At 51.2% G+C, this 17,794-nt stretch overlaps 8 protein-coding genes across 8 annotated transcripts; 3 read left to right on the top strand and 5 right to left on the bottom strand.

Moving 5' to 3' along the window:
• Positions 1-111: 111 nt before the first annotated feature.
• BDV38DRAFT_278782 (aconitate hydratase ACO2) lies at positions 112-2,597 on the bottom strand (the record flags this gene model as incomplete). The annotated part of the gene is made up of 2 exons (XM_032058830.1): positions 112-2,478; positions 2,553-2,597. The coding sequence occupies 2 exons, from the start codon at positions 2,595-2,597 to the stop codon at positions 112-114; spliced, it is 2,412 nt and encodes an 803-aa protein (XP_031918060.1).
• A 19-nt stretch (positions 2,598-2,616) lies between these two features.
• Positions 2,617-4,916, bottom strand: BDV38DRAFT_236825 (uncharacterized protein). Its single transcript, XM_032053509.1, has 8 exons — positions 4,573-4,916; positions 4,408-4,489; positions 4,316-4,340; positions 3,981-4,259; positions 3,761-3,927; positions 3,500-3,713; positions 3,261-3,446; positions 2,617-3,201 (listed from the first exon to the last, which is right to left on the bottom strand). Exons 1-8 carry the CDS (start codon positions 4,790-4,792, stop codon positions 3,043-3,045), a joined length of 1,332 nt encoding a protein of 443 aa, XP_031918061.1. The 5' UTR covers positions 4,793-4,916; the 3' UTR covers positions 2,617-3,042.
• A 107-nt stretch (positions 4,917-5,023) lies between these two features.
• Positions 5,024-6,218, top strand: rpp1 (ribosomal protein P1). The gene is made up of 4 exons (XM_032053510.1): positions 5,024-5,281; positions 5,443-5,520; positions 5,602-5,737; positions 5,799-6,218. Exons 1-4 carry the CDS (start codon positions 5,213-5,215, stop codon positions 5,843-5,845), a joined length of 330 nt encoding a protein of 109 aa, XP_031918062.1. The 5' UTR covers positions 5,024-5,212; the 3' UTR covers positions 5,846-6,218.
• Positions 6,219-6,323: 105 nt separating this feature from the next.
• Positions 6,324-8,151, bottom strand: BDV38DRAFT_177066 (PQ-loop repeat-containing protein). The gene is made up of 5 exons (XM_032052018.1): positions 7,598-8,151; positions 6,921-7,513; positions 6,814-6,863; positions 6,699-6,757; positions 6,324-6,635 (listed from the first exon to the last, which is right to left on the bottom strand). Exons 1-5 carry the CDS (start codon positions 7,718-7,720, stop codon positions 6,489-6,491), a joined length of 972 nt encoding a protein of 323 aa, XP_031918063.1. The 5' UTR covers positions 7,721-8,151; the 3' UTR covers positions 6,324-6,488.
• Position 8,152: 1 nt separating this feature from the next.
• On the bottom strand, positions 8,153-10,791 carry BDV38DRAFT_177057 (transcriptional repressor TCF25 family protein). The gene has a single exon (XM_032052017.1). The coding sequence runs from the start codon at positions 10,689-10,691 to the stop codon at positions 8,451-8,453; it is 2,241 nt and encodes a 746-aa protein (XP_031918064.1). The 5' UTR covers positions 10,692-10,791; the 3' UTR covers positions 8,153-8,450.
• Positions 10,792-11,081: 290 nt separating this feature from the next.
• ptcF (type 2C protein phosphatase ptcF) lies at positions 11,082-12,992 on the top strand (the record flags this gene model as incomplete). Its single annotated transcript, XM_032056737.1, has 3 exons — positions 11,082-11,752; positions 11,811-12,824; positions 12,881-12,992. 3 exons carry the CDS (start codon positions 11,082-11,084, stop codon positions 12,990-12,992), a joined length of 1,797 nt encoding a protein of 598 aa, XP_031918065.1.
• Positions 12,993-13,463: 471 nt separating this feature from the next.
• Positions 13,464-15,281, bottom strand: BDV38DRAFT_177054 (putative mitochondrial export translocase Oxa2). Its single transcript, XM_032052016.1, has one exon. It carries the CDS (start codon positions 15,149-15,151, stop codon positions 14,099-14,101), a length of 1,053 nt encoding a protein of 350 aa, XP_031918066.1. The 5' UTR covers positions 15,152-15,281; the 3' UTR covers positions 13,464-14,098.
• Positions 15,282-15,563: 282 nt separating this feature from the next.
• On the top strand, positions 15,564-17,290 carry BDV38DRAFT_268258 (alpha-1,2-mannosyltransferase ALG11; the record flags this gene model as incomplete). The annotated part of the gene is made up of 2 exons (XM_032056738.1): positions 15,564-15,907; positions 15,973-17,290. The coding sequence occupies 2 exons, from the start codon at positions 15,564-15,566 to the stop codon at positions 17,288-17,290; spliced, it is 1,662 nt and encodes a 553-aa protein (XP_031918067.1).
• Positions 17,291-17,794: the final 504 nt, after the last annotated feature.

Below are 17,794 nucleotides of genomic sequence, written 5' to 3' on the forward strand. Positions count from 1 at the left end.
ATCTTGGTATAAAGGTACGGTAAAGCAGTAGATCAGCAGTACGAGGGAAAAGCTGTCTTAAGAAATTTTGACATTGACATGATTAAACAACGGAATTGGTATATGTACAATCTAATTAGACTTTCCCGCCTTTTGCGCCAACAAGTTCAATGCACTTCCTGCCAGAATGAATGCACACTGATCCGGGCTCAGCGTGTGCTTCACTGGAATTTCAACAGCCTCGCCATTCTGCTTGGTCACCTGCAGCTTGATCGAGCCTTGTCCGCCTGCCTGCAGGGTTTCGTACAGTCCGACCGTGTCGACCTTATCGCATGCGTCAATGCGGTCGTAGTCGGCGGGGTTCTCGAAAGTCAAAGGCACGACACCCTGCTTCTTGAGGTTGGTCTCGTGAATACGGGCGAAACTCTTGGACAGAATGATACGTCCACCCAAGTAGCGAGGCTGCAATGCGGCGTGCTCACGAGCACTACCCTCACCGTAGTTGTCCTCGGCAACCACCAGCCACTCGATTCCCTCAGCCTTCCATTGAGCGGCCAGGTCGGGGATTGAATACTGGTTGCCAGCTTCGTCGTAGGCGACGTTGGTCTCGCCAGTGGCAGCGTTGACGGCGCCGATTAGGGTGTTGGCGGAGATGTTGGGCAGGTGACCCTTGTACTTGAGCCATGGGCCCGCGGCGGAGATGGTGTCCGTGGTGCACTGGCCCTTGACCTTGTACAGCACCTTCAGACCGGACAGGTTTCCCTTGGGGAAGGGAGCAAATGGCTCCAGCAGAGCCAATCGATCGGAGGTGGGAGACACAACCACCTCGCAGCTTGCGTCGGGGGCCGCCGCGGTGGGCTTGAAGTCGGGGTTGCCGTCTTCGAAGCCATCAGCGGGCAGCGCAGAGCCAGTCGGAGGCTGGAACCGGAACTCCCCACCGCTCGGGGTCGTCAAGCTGTCGGTCATAGGGTTGAAGGTAGTACGGCCAGAATACGCCAGTGCTGTGACAAGCTCTGGGGAGGCCAGGAAGTTCATTGTCCGGCGGTTGCCGTCGTTACGGCCGGGGAAGTTGCGGTTGTACGAAGTGAAAATAGCGTTATCCTCGCCTTTAGCAACGCCATCAGTCCGCTTCCATTGGCCAATGCACGGCCCGCATGCATTAGCCAGGACAGTACCGCCTGCAGAGGCAAAGGTGGAGAGCGTCTGGTCGCGGTCGAGGGTGGCCCGGATCTGCTCACTGCCTGGGGTGATAAAGAAATCCGACTTGGGCTTGAGGCCCGCAGCGGAGGCCTGCTTGACCAGGTCCTCAGCACGGGTCATGTCCTCATAGGAGCTGTTCGTGCAGCTACCAATCAGACCAGCTCCGAAGGTTTCGGGCCAGTTCTTCTCGCGAACGGTATCGGCGAAGGCGGAAAGGGGAACGGACAAATCCGGCGTGAAAGGTCCGTTGATGTGTGGCTCCAGCGTCGACAGGTCAATGGTAATCAGCTGGTCATACTCGGCACCGTTGTCGGCACGCAGAAGGTTCTTGGGACCCGAAGCGGCAATCTCCGCGGCCGCCTTGGCGACATCTCCACGGTGCGTCGCCTGCAGATATGGGATCATGCTGGGAGAGAATGGGAACACCGAAGTGGTAGCACCCACCTCAGCACCCATGTTACAAATAGTAGCCTGGCCAGTGCAGCTAAGAGTTTCCACACCCGGTCCGTGATACTCAATGATGAAACCAGTTCCTCCACGGACGGTGAGCTTGCCTGCCAGGTGCAGGATAATGTCCTTGGGAGCAGCCCAGCCGTTGAGTTTGCCCTCCAGTCGCACACCCAGAACACGAGGTGCCTTCAGCTCCCAAGGAGCATCAACCAACGCATCCACGGCGTCAGCACCACCAACACCAATGGCAATAGCGCCAAGACCACCCGCATTCGGGGTGTGGCTGTCAGTACCCAGCATCATCAATCCAGGGGCGGCGTAGTTCTCCAGGACGCTCTGGTGAATGATACCAGCACCGGGGGCCCAGAATTCGATACCGTAGCGTTTGGCAGCACTCTCCAGGAAATCGAACACTTCACTATTACCCTTGATCGATGCAGGCAAATCCGTGTCGGCGCCGCGCTCACCCACAATCATATGGTCGCAGTGAATGCTGGCGGGCACTGCGGTCGATGGGAGACCGCACGACATGAACTGCAATAGAGCCATCTGTGCCGATGCATCTTGCATCGCCACACGGTCCGGCTTCAACTTCAGGTTCGCCTTGCCGCGAATATCACGTCCATTGTCCGTGCCGGACAACAATGACTCCTCGGGATTCGCCAGATGGGCGTAGAGGATCTTTTCCGCTAGTGTAAGAGCCCGCGAAGAACCCAAGACACGACGGACTTCCTCTAAGTTGCGCAAGATTTTGGGGTAGGGGGGCATGCGAGAGGACACCGAGGAAGCCTCCGTGGCCAGACCGCGGCGGTTGAACAGTCCTTGTGGGGGAAGGCACTTCGGGGCCAGCTATGATTCATACCGGAGGTTAGTACACGGTAGATGTATAGGCCGTCGAGGAAGCAGCCATTGGGGTTACTTACCCTGCGAGAGGCGGTGGCCCGCTGCCAAACAAGCTGCCTCACCATCGTGCCGCCTGAATGTACGTGAATTGGGGAAGAAGAAAGAAGGACATTAGAATTGAGTTCGATGGCGATATTCTTTTATTTTGGCCTTTGGCTGCCTTTTACCTCCATGCTGATTGGACGGTTCCATCGCCGATGCCGGGCCGACATTCCCAAGGACCCATCTTACCGTACTGTACTCGGGGCCCCGTATCTCTACTGCCAAAGTCTCGCCCATTTTCAGGTATGGTACCGTATTATCCACTTGATAAGTTTTGATATTAGTAGATTTGATGACAACTACCACATGGAGCAACAACACAGATTGCAATGCGCCAGAGAGAACGCCGATAGAATACGAGAACAGCAAACAGCCTCACGATCGCCGAGGTCGAGCCAAGCCAAGTCCGTCCCAAGATGTCCTCTAGATCGCCATTAATACATGAGAGATGGTAAAGAAAAGACCAAATCAGGCATGCCGGTCGTCGTCGTCCTGCACGGCCGCCCGCAGCTCCCATACAATGTCGTAACATTCCGCTAATAGTGCATTCACGCTACCCTGACCTTCGGGGATGTCGTTGCCCACGTAGAACTTCCCGTCTACTCGCATATTATCAATGGAGTTAAGCTGCGTCTTATTAGCAATGTTTCGTGTACCGCGAATGTCCCAAACCCCCCCAGACTTACCTTCATACTATATGGGTAAAGTTCGCGCGAATTCGCTACGCCGCCAGACTCCTTAACCTCAAGGAGGCAGCGCTTCAGCGTTTGGAGCTGGTTATACACAGGTAACAATGCCTCAGATACCGGTTCTGACGAAATTAGAAGTGCATAGATGTATCCATAGCTCCTCCTGATCAAGTACAGAAGGGTCTACATCTTCATGTTAGCACACATGTTATTGTTGAGATGCACTGAATCCTTACCCGTTGCGCATGAATGTCTGCCAGTTGTCCTTCCGCATCGACAAAATTTCCATTCACACGCGCTTCGTCAATACGGTCAAGTTTTCGCTGATAGCCGAACAGGTCGGTCTCGCGGAGAGACCACGCTTGTGTTACAGACAGCCGATCAAGTTGGTTGCGAATGTCAACCAACCGCTCGTACTGGTCTTGGAACCGCTCATCAATCTTTCCCTCCCTGTTGCGGGTTAGTAGAGAAATAGTGTGATTTGAAGAGCGACGTACCGTTGCAAAACAATCTCCGTCCACAGCCAGCATCGTTCCAATAAGCTTTTAACATTGTCCTGTCCCGGGAGAGGTTGCCCATCGGCACCGACAAAATTACCATCTGTCAATGAATCCTGGATCTTCTTCAACTGATCCCGTAGTCCATTCACCTCTGATGCAGAGAACTAACATACACTTGGTTAGAATCTGCGGATGTGTAGGAGGGAAAGGTGCACACCTTTGAACGGGTATTGACAGCAGATGTTGACCGCAGGATTGAGACAAGCGTCTCATGAGTAGACACAAGTTCGGGGCTCAGCTGCGCCAGATCACTCTGCAACTTGTCCAATAAAAGCCGGCACTTCTCCAACCGACTCTCCAAAAGTGTCAATAAAGCAGGCGAGTATACATTGCGACAGCGATCTATGGTTTCGTGAACATGAGCGAGGGTCTTTGTGATGGAGCTAAGGTCTTTAGAACTGTAGAAGCCAGCCTCTCCCAGGTGGTCAAGAAGTCGCTATCTTAACGTTAGAAAGCGGAAGAGACGGAAGAAACTCTTTTGTCTTGAATTACCTGAACCGTCGTTGCCAAAGAATACCTTGAGCGCAGTCAATCGTCAGTCCCAATCAGGTCCGATCAATACCATGTTATTGGGATGTACGTACACTGCAGGTGCCTCATTGTTCCGACCAACCGTCAAGAACAGCAACGAGATCAATTGAAAGCAGTCATCCAGTACGTAGTCAACTAGAGCCTCGTGGAAATGGTAGCAGTCAGCAAGTCTGTTCTTATTACGCTTACACTTAACGCAAGGCCCACTCAGTGCTAACGTCGGTTATGTGGCAGCCGGCGGTCTTTCCCCTTCCGGACGGCATTGAGTTTTTCCACCTCAGAAACCACCTCCTCGTATAACGGAAGCACGTCGCGAGACTTGATATAAGAGGACTTGTCCTGCTTGATAAGTAGGAGAGCGTCGCGGGTGCGCAGCAGACGGTCGAGAATTGGCTGTTCTTGCGGATCCAACGGAGCGGGGACGGCGGGGGAATCCATGACGCCGGAGCGGGATACTTTCGAATGTACGAAGTAGTATAGGTGGGAGGAAAATGTCAAGTGATAGATCGGTAAGATATAGAACGGAGTGGTATCTGTAATTCGCAGATAACAGAACGCGAGAGATATACGGAGATATTTCGATCTAGAGACTAAACTGCATCATGCGGATCAGATGCAATCAGACGATGATGGCATGCATTGCCTATTAGGGACTAGTGTAAAGTCACGGGAGGGGCGTTGACGCTAAGCCAGAATAAGGACCTAAGCGAGCCCTAGGTGCACACAGTACCAGTTCCGCTCTGGGCGTCTACCGGACTCTCAAAGATAGGCCGAGTTAAAAGTCTCCCGTCTTCTTCTCTCTTTCCTATACCCATCCCTCTCGAGACTCCAGTCCAGTCAACGACCCCATCGACCACCATGTCTACTGCCGAGCTCGCTTGCTCCTACGCGGCCCTCATCCTTGCCGATGATGGCATCGAGGTCACCGTACGTATTATCCTTGGATCTTGAGTTGGTATTGTGGGAAACTGGTTGAACAACACGAAGTTGCTGCGAAGAGGTGGAATTTTGCGGGACATTATGACAAATGGGAGATGAATTTTTTTGCATTGGAAATACAGGCTGATCGTGTCTTTTGCTCACCACAGGCCGACAAGCTCCAGACTCTCCTGACCGCCGCCAAGGTTCAGGAAGTTGAGCCCATCTGGACTTCCATCTTCGCCAAGGTAAATATCCGACAGTCTTCGAGCGACAGTTGAAGAAAACGCAAAGTCATATTCAGCAACTTACACATTCCGATTTTACAGGCTCTTGAGGGCAAGGACATCAAGGAGCTCCTGACCAACGTCGGCTCCGCTGGTGCTGCCGCTCCCGCCGGTGCTGCTGCTGCTGGTGGCGCTGCTGCCCCCGCTGAGGCTGCCGCTGAGGAGAAGAAGGAAGAAGGTACCGCTGCGATCCATGAAGAGTCTGCGAAGGTGCGCGGAATGCTGACTTGTACACGCAGAGAAGGAGGAGTCCGACGAGGACATGGGCTTCGGTCTTTTCGACTAAGCGTCTTCACCCGTTCGGCTTTCCTAATTTCCTTTTTCACCTTGTTTCTTCCATATCTCCTTTTCGCCCTCGCATTTCTTGTACCCCATACTACGCGACCGCACGATGACCAAAAAGGGAAATTAAAAAGGGATCAACGGACAAGGACATCCGGTGGGACTGGGCGCTTTGCTTGTATGATGGGTTCGATGACAGGTACTGGAACGGATGACGCTATGATTCCGGCCATTAGACTTCAGTCATGGCACACCTATGGGTCGGGGGCGAGATCGTGTTGGCCGTCCTCGTTTCTATATAAAATGTTCCCAGTTTAGCTAGTTTCGAGCTTAGGTGCCCAGATCTCATGCCATGTCTGTCATGCGACCATGAACAAAAGGTTTCTGTTTGCATTGTCCGTATAAAGCTATTCATAATTCCCGCCCACTCTCGTTGCTCTAAGGTAAAAATATCAAAGCCATGCATAATAGATATAAATATAGTACAAACGCCATGCCACCTAAACCCCGCAACTTTTTTTTGACAGATAAAAAAACTCGACACAACTTTTGATAAGCGCGACCAACTAACGGAACCCACGCCGCGTCCCCGTAGAGTCGATCAATGCGCTAAACTATTAGCGTGGCTGTACCCTGGCCCTTTACAATCATGGCCCTGCGGCTGTTGAGTCCGCAACCGCATATAGACGAAATTGTATAAAAATCGTGATATCCTCGACCATCGTGCCCAGCGATCCCAGCAGCCAAGGTATATTTGTGACAATGTAGTTCTTCTCCGTTGAATGACAAAGGATCTGGATTGTACAACGTCAGCCTCAAATGACATAAAAAATATGAGTCAGTAAACGAAAACCTACACCAGCGCCATAAGTTAAATTTCCCAAGAGTGAGAGAATAAAGAACAAAAGCGAGAGCCCTGTAAAGTCAGTTAGCACCGTACATGCGATGCCCAGTGGCCAGGGAAATACATACCCTCGCAAGATTTGTCCTTCCAGTTCTTGTAAATCTGCGGAAGACGTGCACTAACATTTGTCAATCCTGAAAAACATTCCAACTCCGATTTAAATTTCAAAACTCACCCTAGATAGCAGATCGCGCTGAAATACCCAACTACCTGGGCTCCAACGGCTATCTCGGCACCTCCGCCATCCTCCTGGGGTGCCGGTTGCCAAACACCAGATTGCCATGCGATCGTCCATCCACCCATTCCAATCACGCAGATGGCCAGGACGCTGCTGAAGTTCTTGATCCACGCACTGCGACCGGCCTCGTTCTCCTCAACAATTTTCGCTAGTGTATCGTCCGGTCCATTAGCATGGCCGTCACGGTGCTGCGACGCCCATGATCGACGGCGCGAAGCCGGTCCATCGTGAAGGCTGTCGCTAAAGCGCCGGCCCAGCAATGGGGTGGTCGGGTCAGGTGTTTCCACGGAAGAACGTCGACGGTGGAAGGCATGAAGACGCGAATTCCGCATCTTGTAGTAGAGACATTGCCCGATAAGCACGCCATCCGCGATACAAAAATAAACAGCAATAGCCACAATTACGGGAACCAGCCCAGCCCAAAGGCCTCCAATTAGGTTGGTTACGTCACCGACGAACCAAACGCCGAGAAAGACAAGAGAGATGGCCTCCGCGTTGCCATTGCGATAATTTTCGATAAGTTGAGGCACCTAGCAGAGGCAGTTTAGCGGATTGTCTTCGCAGGGACCTACGAATCGCAGCGCGGCCAAGTAATGCAGCGGATAAACACATACCAGGACAAAGATCCAGCAGGTCAAAGAAATAGATCCCAAGAGCCCGGAGGCAGCTTCACGGGCGGTTAACGGTACGGGTTCTGCCGAAGCCATACTACTGACCTGCGACCACAGTGTCGGCATTTTCTTTCCTGGGTGAGCGATGGTTTGAATCTGCCGGCGATTCGTGAGAGATAAGGGAAAAAGTTAGCTATCTCGCGAAGCGCTCGGATGTAACGTGATAGCACATGAGTCACTAAAGATAGTGCAGTGGCAAAGTCCAATCTAATGATTGAAATTTTCCCGATGGTTTTCTCATCGAACAAAATATGCGCGAGTCCCACGCATGGCAGAAGCAAGTGTCACGTTCGAATTAAGATTTTATTATAGTTACGGGCGGAACCGCTGCCTGTCGGGGAATGTTTTACTAAGCTGCGATAATTGTGAGGGAGCATCTTTTTGGCCGGTTTAATAAGGAAAAAGTCGAATATTATAATGCCGATGGTGTTCATACTAGTACTTAAGAGTGAAAAGGAGTAATATAAGATCTTAAATTTACCTAACAGACGCATGTAACCGAAAACGGACGCTTGGTTATACAAGCCCCTGTTATGACGTTTGCCCTAAATCCCGTCAGTGATGTGGTACTGCTTATATATAAACTCTACTATACGAATCTCTACCCCACAATACAAATACAACGGAACGAAGTCACATGGTATCAATCATACAGAACACATACTGTCCCTACCTGTCTGCAATGTCTACAAAAACAACAACTACAATCCTATTGTTTTTTCGAATCCATGAGCTATGAGCAATGTAACCATGGTATATCATTCCGTCACTATACACGCATCGAGGGTTGGTATAATCACACATCCTCATCTTCATCATATTCCAGTAGCTGAAGTTCATCCTCCAACAAATCAATCGCCATCTCACCTATAGAGTCCCGAACCGGACCGTGGAGTAACCGCTGTCGAGTATCCGGCTGGAGGGCGTCCAAGGCATCTACATACTCAGTCAAAGGAGAATAGTCGACGACTTCCCCCCAATTGCCGCGATCGACACCATACTGGCGTAAAAATGCTTCCAGACTGTGAAGACCATCTGCCAGGAGCCACTGCTCAAGTTGTGGCTGCTGATCAGCGCCAGGGTGCGGGCCTGCAGTGTTAATCTCGCCTCCACCCTCGCCAATCGAACCGTCATCGTCATGCACTTCTTCGCCGCCCTGGAACCCAGGGAAACGAATGGCACCATTGTTCATTTGATTCAAAAGGTCCCGCAGCCACTGTGGGCGACCAGCCTCCGGCACTCGAGATAAATACGATGGGGTGGGATCGGACTGTTGGCGGAAAGCCTCCGAGTCGTAGGGAGGTAGTGGATCGGATGCTGATATCCGTCCGGAGACAAAGCGTGTGGGTAGATGTGTTGTGACTCTGGGGATGTCGGACAGCACCACATGGCGGGCAATATCGAGCGTGATCTCAGGAGGTTCAACCGGTTCTTCCTCTTCTGCCAAGGTATCGGCAACTTCCACGATCAACGAGACTGCCTCGGGTGTGTTCCAGAGATCCTTGGCACGGACAATGTAGAGTTCGGTAAGCAGCTCATGCGCATCAGTCGGAGGCATCTTGCCCCAAATCTGCTTAGGCATGGGCTGGATATCAAGCTCTTGTGCTAGCTTGCAAAACACCCATGGGTAGCGCGACATGGCGAAATGAAGCTGCTCTCTACATTCCTTAGGTTTGTTCAACCGGAGGTATGCCAATGCAAGTGAGCATTGAATATTTGGCAGCGAAGCCCACTCCTCTCTCAGCCGGGTTTGTGTACAAAGTTCAATAAAATGGGAGTACTCTCGGCCTCTGAGGGCCAGGTGATCGATCAGAAGTCTGATACAGTATGGATCACTGTCATTGAGACTCAGTAACAGCTTGGCCCACTCATAGGCTGTCCTCCAGGTTCCTTTCATCCCCAAGTTGGCAATGTACCTCCAACCGACGAGCCACAACTCCCGGTTCGCCATATGCGCAAAATCCAGCCTTGCCTGACCTTCCTTGAGGCTGGTACCGAACGATGAGTGAGCCGACCGTCCAATGTTGAAAAGTGCCCGTTCAAGGAGATCAGCGGAGACAGCGTGGTCACTTTGATGCTTGGCTATTTCGGAGACCTGGAGCAGAGTTGAAATATGGTACGGATTATATTGGAGGAGGTGAATCATTCTTTGAGGGTCCATCGACTCCACACACATATCGAACTGCATCTGCACGTCCTTATAGGAGGCGTTGTGAATAATCCGGTAGACCGTAGGACCAGTTGAAGATTTCTCCACCAGCTCCATCCCAAGGCCACCACTAGGGGTGCGAGGCCATTCATCCTTGCCCTGCATCAGGACGTTGCGTCGCAGCGTGACGCCGGCTAAACTCTGACCTCTACTCGCAGGGCTATATCTCCCAGTCAATGCGCGACCGAGGTCAATCGTTTCCCGGTTCCTGTCTCTTCTGCGGCCTGCGCCAGCATCCTCTTGATCAAAGTTTTCCAACACCACATTCCCAAATAACTTTCGCATTTCATTCGTCGCATTGAGAGACTTCGGGTCAATGGCGAGTAGCTCTGCCGGGGTCTTTGGAAACGAGGCATCGCGATTATTACCTGTTGCAGCCGTCGTGGAATCGCCTTGTCCGGAACGGTTGTTGTCAACCGCTAACTCCCTCAGTGCTCGGTCAATTTCATCTAATTCTTCATCATCTGCCTTGGTATTTGCTGTTGCTTCATCGGTAGCTTTCGGAGAAGCCTTCTTCTTCTTGTTTTTCTTCTTCTTCTTTTTCTTCGACTCTGCCGATTTCGCGGGGACGGGTATAGCTTCCGTTGGCTGCGTCACCGGCTCGTGAGCATCGTTGTCGGACTCCTGCTCCTGCTCCTGCTCCTGCTCCTGCTCTTCCTCTTCATCATCGGCGGCATTAAGTAAATCAAAGGCGTTCAACTTCGGCTTTGAAGACTGAGATACCGGCTCATCTTCGCTTGACTCATCGTTTTCTTCTGCTTGTAACGACGCTTGCTGCAACTCTTGCTCGCGCAGCTTTTGCAGCTTGCGAAGCGTGCGGGAGGACATTCAGGGCTGACCACAAATTACACAAATCAGCCAAGCGTAGTGCGATTATTGAGGCCCGCGCGGGGAATTGGTGAAAGTTGGTTTTCTGATGTATAAGCAGTAAAAAGCACTTTTTGTTCATTGACAACGGCGGGGAATGACGACACAGCCTGTTTGGGATTAGCGCGGGACATTCGTTACGACGTTACGGTACGAAAACAAAACGAAGACAAAACGATACGGTATCACATGATAAGCCATCTACCTTGCATGCCTGGATGCCTGGGTCCGATTAAACACCGAAAGGTCTCCGCCATTAGACTAGTAAATAGCTTGTGTCATCATACAGTCTCCTTCCAGCGCCGCTGGACCCTACAACTCTCTATACTATATTATTTACTCACCTACTCAATGCGACGTGCAGCTCTTCACGCCTTCCGTAGTGCGCGTCGTGTACCGGTATGGAGAGTTGCTGGTAGGAAACCGCGTGCTGTGTCGTTCTCTAGCAGCCACTCTCTAGCTCTCCGACCCTCCTCCGCCGGGAAACACCCTTCGTTCATTCCCGCGACCCTACACTCATCGATGCATCTCCGAAACTTTTCCCTCGCTGTGATATCGACGGTCGTTGCATCTGGGGCCTGGTACGCTTATCAGGGTGGCAGTTCACAGTCGGCAGCAGTAGCGGGCTTGAACCGTACCATATCTACTTCCACCACGGCTTACGCTGAGGATCCTTCGGAGTCAACCCGCCGCGCTCTTCTGGTGGATAATGATCAATTTTATACCGCGACTATCAACGGAGAAGAACCGCTTCGCAAACAGACGGACGACTCTGACCGCCGACTTCTAGAAATGTTGACGCCGGAGCAAGCTACGCAGAAGCTGAGGAAGAATGAAGAATCGTACTTGGTTAACCGAGGCAAAGGTGTTGTCCGCTATGACGTGGTGCAAGTGCCTAGCAACTCGCCGATTGAAGACGATCATGCCGAAAAGATAGTAGAGGTGCCGTCCACAGTAGCTACGGCGAAAGAGGGCGAAGCCAACAGCGACTGGATGTTCTGGGGCGTGTTCGACGGGCATTCGTACGTTTATCCACCTTTATTCTTTGATGGATTTGTATAGAACTGACTAGTTCACAAGTGGCTGGACGACTTCCGCTAAGTTGCGCAATGTTCTCATCTCCTACGTGGCTCGGGAATTGAACACCACTTACAAGGCTGCGGCTGCTGATCCTTCGCTACTCATACCTTCCCCTGCAGCTATCGACGCAGCTATCAAGCAGGGCTTTACCCGATTGGATAATGATATCGTGCACAACAGTGTTGAAAAAGTGCTCAAGTCTAACTCGCGGAGAGTTGCAGCCGAAACACTTGCCCCCGCTTTATCCGGCTCTTGCGCTCTTCTTGCTTTCTATGACTCCCAGTCAAAGGATTTGAAGGTTGCCTGCGCGGGTGATTCTAGGGCCGTCCTTGGTCGTCGTGGCCCGAACGGAAAGTGGTCCGCAACCGCGCTGTCGGAAGACCAGACCGGCGGGACCCCTTCCGAAATGCAACGTCTACGGGCCGAGCACCCTGGGGAACCTAACGTTGTACGGAATGGTAGAATCCTAGGCCAACTGGAGCCCAGCCGATCCTTTGGAGATGCGTTCTACAAGTGGACCAAAGAGACTCAAGATAAGATCAAGCGGCAGTTCTTCGGAAGAACACCCCACCCTCTGCTGAAGACACCGCCGTATGTCACCGCCGAACCTGTCATCACTACCACCAAGGTCGAGCCTAGCCGGGGAGACTTCCTCGTCATGGCCACTGACGGTCTCTGGGAGATGCTGAGCAACGAGGAAGTCGTCGGACTTGTCGGTCAGTGGATCGAGCAACAGCAGGCTGGAAATGTGGGCGCCAACAAGACGTGGCTGAAGAGCTGGTTTGGTTTCGAAAGCAAACAACTCCCTGTCGAGACATCGCAAGAAGCGGGAACTGAAGGCCAGCGCCGTCCTATCCGCCAACAACAGTACGATATCTCGGGCGTTGCCGACCGATTCACAGTCGAAGACAACAACGCTGCCACCCACCTTGTGCGTAACGCCATGGGCGGCAAGGACAAGGACATGGTCTGCGCACTGCTGACCCTCCCTAGCCCATACTCTCGTCGCTACCGGTAAGTCATAAAACACACTCCCATCCAACACTGGAAACAAACTAACATAAATACAGCGATGATGTCACAGTAGAAGTTATCTTCTTCGGCGAAAGCCCAGACACCCGTACCGTCGAAATCAACAAGGAAGCCAGCGCATCCGAAGAGAACCCTAGAGCCAAGCTCTAAATCATTCCAGAGATACTAGAACTGACATTAACGACGCAAGACCTCATCACTTGCTTTCTTATCGTACAGGATCCGTAACCATAAAGTTCATTTAGTACTCTTCCTTTTTTTCTTCTTGCTACTTTCATGTCTCCGGGCACTTAGTATGTGCATACTAGACGATCGTAAGATCTGGCGTTCTTTTGGTTTTGGGTGGTGATCTACTATGTGAATATCAGCTAGAATGGCATATCTCTTCGGAATAATATATCTCTTCACCAATGTACTAGATCTACGTAGAGAACGGCATAACAGATTCGCACTTTTCCCTCCATATCAATACCCCTCTATGAATGCATGAACCTACTCTATTTCTATCCATAGTAGGCGAACAAAAACGCCACGCCAGTAACAACCACACCAAGGAAAGACGACCATAGACCGGGACTAGAGAAAACCAGACGAAACAAACAAGCAGGCGGCAAACGCACCCCTTAGTCCGGCAGAGCCTCCATACGTTTTCTGAGTGGTGCCACGAGCATACTACGTACTCCTACCCCCATTCTAGTGTGGACGAATGTTTGCAGGTTTTTAGGTATTGTGTTGATTATGGTAGTCTTTTGGGATGTTGAGTGAGAATATATATACAGATGGTATTAGATATACATGAATAGAAGAAAAGAAGGCAGGTATATCGCATGCTGTATGCCAAAGTCGACTGTTTCGTATCCTTCTTTTCACGTGCCAACCAGTGTTAGGTAAGGATAGACCCGCCGATAGTCCCTTTTAAGAGAGGGAGCCACTGGCCGAAAAATTCGAACAAGTAGAAGTTAAAGTTGCTGCGGGAAAGGTATCACCTTGCGCACAGGTGTATTTGACTTCGACGGGGCTTTTTTGATGCGGACATGAACCGCCCCTGTGTCTGACTCGCGTGACCCTGTTTGGTGGCACTGATGCCTCTTCGGACATCATGGAGGGGTTGGCCTGGACCCCCATATAGCATGTGAGTCCTGATGGAGCGAAAGTAGGCCTTTCTGATGACTGGGCCCCCGGTTGTCATCGGCCTATTTGGCAATCTTCATGCTTGGTAGGTGTATCTAGCACTTAAAATTATCTAGTCATCACTCCTAGTGAAGTCCCTTGAAGCCTTTTGCGTCCTTCATGGTGGCTTTGTATATTGAGTCCTCTGGAGCACACTCTTTGTTTGCAGTATACCCGATATGCATCTGCTTCCAGGGCTTTAGTGGTTCTCTCTTGAACATGCACTTTTCTAGGAAAACGGTTTGCAGCGTGGCAATATTCGTACTGGTGGTCCAATAGAGCAGAAGTGCGGCGGGCATTTCATAGTAATAAGACGAAAGACCGACATTCAGCGCGAGAACCTGGATGAAAGCCCTAATTCCGCGCACAGTCAAAGCCCTATAGAGCTCTATCTTCGGCAAATCGGCCATCTGCGAGAACTTCTTGGCTTTCCAGCCGGCGCTGATGTTGAGCAGGATAGACATAGTTAATGCGGCTGGTAGAATACCCGTCGTGTCGCCTGCTAGGAGATCCGGAAACCAGAGCGCGCCTTCTGTCGCTAGGGAGGGCTCGACCTCTAGATGGAGACGAGGGGCTCCTGATGAATTGGTAGGCTCGACGAGGGACAGAAGATACGGGATAAGACCCTTGTCGTTTCCTGACATGGCTCGGAGAGCCTCCATGACTGATATCCAAATGGGAATTTGGAGAAAGTTAAGTGGCTTCCAGTACTTTGGGATGTTCCATCGTTTCCTTAAGTCCGCGTGTTTCGATTTCATACGTTGCGCCAGCATAGGAGTAGCGGCCGAAAGGTTTTGAATGTCATTAACGTCGTCGACTTTGTACTGGCTTCGCAATATATCGTCCTTGTAGTGCTTCTTCCAGGAAGAGAGAAGTGGGACCAAATCTCGCTCTTTGCGCGCTTGAATCTTAGTATATATCTGTAGAGGCATTGCGACGGTTGATCGGACGATCAATGCGGTCAATGGAATGGAAACTGCCCATGACAGGCCACTGATTGAATGGACCCCCTGTATAAATGCGGACGAAGCGTCTAATAGTTCGTTAACGAAAGGCGACGGTCTTGTCGGATGGAAATGCCGGATTTGCTGCAAGGCCGTCTTCCGCGGCACGCGGAGTGAGCGATGGAAAGGCCTCATCTTGCCGGCCAATGGCTCGCTGATTGCTTTATTAGCGTCCGATATGGGCGATAGCACAAGATGGGGATGAAAGAAAGCAAAGAACAAATATAAGTACAGTAGTATACAAGGCGATTGTCGCACTGAATCGAAGTTATCTCCGGGTACACCAGAAAAACAAAAGAACAAATCATGTGACTGATAAATATCACGTGGGTAATAATTCGGATCATACCATACAAACCATACAATACCATACCGAACGGTTTCTGATCGGCACGGACTCCGAGTCGGCTTATCGATAGTGAAACAACAGTCAAATAATCGCCAGCTGTTTGTTCCGCAGCTCCTTGCAGTTGTAGTAGTACCTGCGCGCCGCCCAACGTACGGATGAGACTACAATAGTTATGTCCGTTGTCTTGTGCTAGCCATGATGCTGTTTCTATTGAAGACGGTTATCACCGTCCTTGCGCTCCTCGCAACCTGCGTCCTGCTACCCCAACTTCCCCTGGCGGTCCTCCGCTTCGTCCTTCGTGGTGTCGGATGGGCTATCCAGAAAAGAACAAGGTCTCGTAGAGAGTACCTTCTCTCGCGAGTCCGGGCTGAAGATGAGGAGGCTTCATCTAAGCGAAGTAGATCGTCCTCTGGAGCTCAGGGAGAGGATGAGGATTGGGAGAAGCTCGACTCGTCTAGTTCCGGTTCAGGTACACCTGGCAATAACAAGGCCCCTGAGAGTGACGATTGGGATGGGATTATAGGGTTCTTTCATCCATTCTGGTATGATTACTACCTCGCTAGATGCATGCATACCGTTATGGGCGCAGCTGACATGATCTTTCTAGTAACGCTGGGGGAGGGGGAGAACGGGTCCTTTGGGAAGCTGTAAGGGCAACGCAAAAGCGCTGGCCCAAAGCGATTTGCGCCATATATACAGGAGATCACGAAGTCAACAAAACTGCCATGCTGGAGAGAGTCCAGAATCGTTTCAACATTCAGCTCCACGCTCCAACAGTGGTATTACTATACCTTACTACCCGTAAATATGTCGTCAGCAGCATGTATCCTTATATGACTCTGCTGGGCCAGTCTTTGGGATCTCTGATTGTCGCCTACGATGCATTCAATCTTCTGGTTCCAGACGTGTTCGTCGATACCATGGGCTATGCTTTCACACTGGCCTTCTGCAAGATGCTTTTCCCGTACGTCCCAACAGGTGCTTATGTGCACTATCCTACGATATCCACGGACATGCTCCAGTCTTTAGATGATACAACCGGCGTGAAAGGAGTCAACGCTGGCGCCGGAAAGGGACTGAAGGGGCAGATCAAGAGAAAGTACTGGCTTGCTTTCGCCCGTCTCTACGGCTGGGTTGGGGGCCATGTGGACGTCGTGATGTGCAATTCCTCCTGGACATCTGCGCATATTCGTACCATTTGGGGCCCGTCTCGGCAGAAGCAAACTCACAAGGAGCCAACTGTTATATTCCCGCCTACGGCCGTTTCAGAGCTTCAATCGACTATTACAGTAAATGCGGAGAGCGAGAAAACTAGGGAACCTATCATCCTATACATTGCGCAGTTCCGGCCTGAAAAGAACCACCCATTGGTCTTGCGCTCGTTCGCACGCCTCCTTCAGGAGCGCAGCAAGAATCTTACCTCAGCGTCGCAACCACAACCCAAACTCGTCCTCATCGGCTCTGTCCGGCATGCCAGTCCCGACGAAACCCACATCTACAACCTCCGGCTGCTAGCGCACGAACTCCGCATCCGCGATCACACCACTTTCCTATGTGACGCTAGCTGGCCCGCTATCCTCTCCCACCTCGGTACAGCATCGATCGGCGTCAATGGAATGTGGAACGAGCACTTCGGCATCTGCGTTGTGGAATACCAAGCCGCCGGACTCATCAGCGTGGTACATGACTCTGGTGGCCCTCGCGAGGATATTGTCGTTGATCTAGGTGATGGTGCGACAGGCTTCCGCGCCTCAACGGAAGACCAGTTCGCCGCCGCATTCGAGGCCGCGCTAGCTCTACCGGAACAGGAGAAAGTGGCGATGCGCTTGCGTGCAAGGAAATCCGCCCTGCGTTTTACGGAGGAGGAGTTCTCCCTCAAATGGATCAACGAGATAGGGAAACTAGTCCAACTGCAAGCTCGGTGATTTGCAGAATGGTGTCGGCTTGTGATATTCAGGGACATCATGTGTTGTGTAGTCTTAGAATCTCCTAGACCCAGCGGATGAGTGTGTATGTGAGAGTTTGTTGTGGTCATTGCGGTTTTGTTGATTAGCAGTGCATCTCCTCTATGTATACTCTTTCACTGGTTGTTCTTCCTAGCTCTAACAACAGGGTACTGTCACAATATGAGATGAAAAGAAACCTGTATCTTGTTATTCTATTCCCTGTTGTCAAGCTGTCTGATATATGTCGACCTCACCTAGGGCAAACATTGCCCTGAATCCAACCGATGCGGTATACTCAAGGAACCGTATCTTTGAGTGTCAGCAAACAGATTTTCGTTGACCTAACATAGATGGCAACAAATTTCTAAGAGTAAAACAGAAATATATTCCAGAACAACAATCACGGACATAATAGGTAATAGACTTAATAGTCTAAATAAGCATCCACTCAAGGATATCCCGCACACGAAACAGATGGAGTAT

The sequence above is a fragment of the Aspergillus pseudotamarii genome (genome assembly GCF_009193445.1).
Source record: "Aspergillus pseudotamarii strain CBS 117625 unplaced genomic scaffold BDV38scaffold_6, whole genome shotgun sequence".
Taxonomy (NCBI): Eukaryota; Fungi; Ascomycota; class Eurotiomycetes; order Eurotiales; family Aspergillaceae; genus Aspergillus; species Aspergillus pseudotamarii.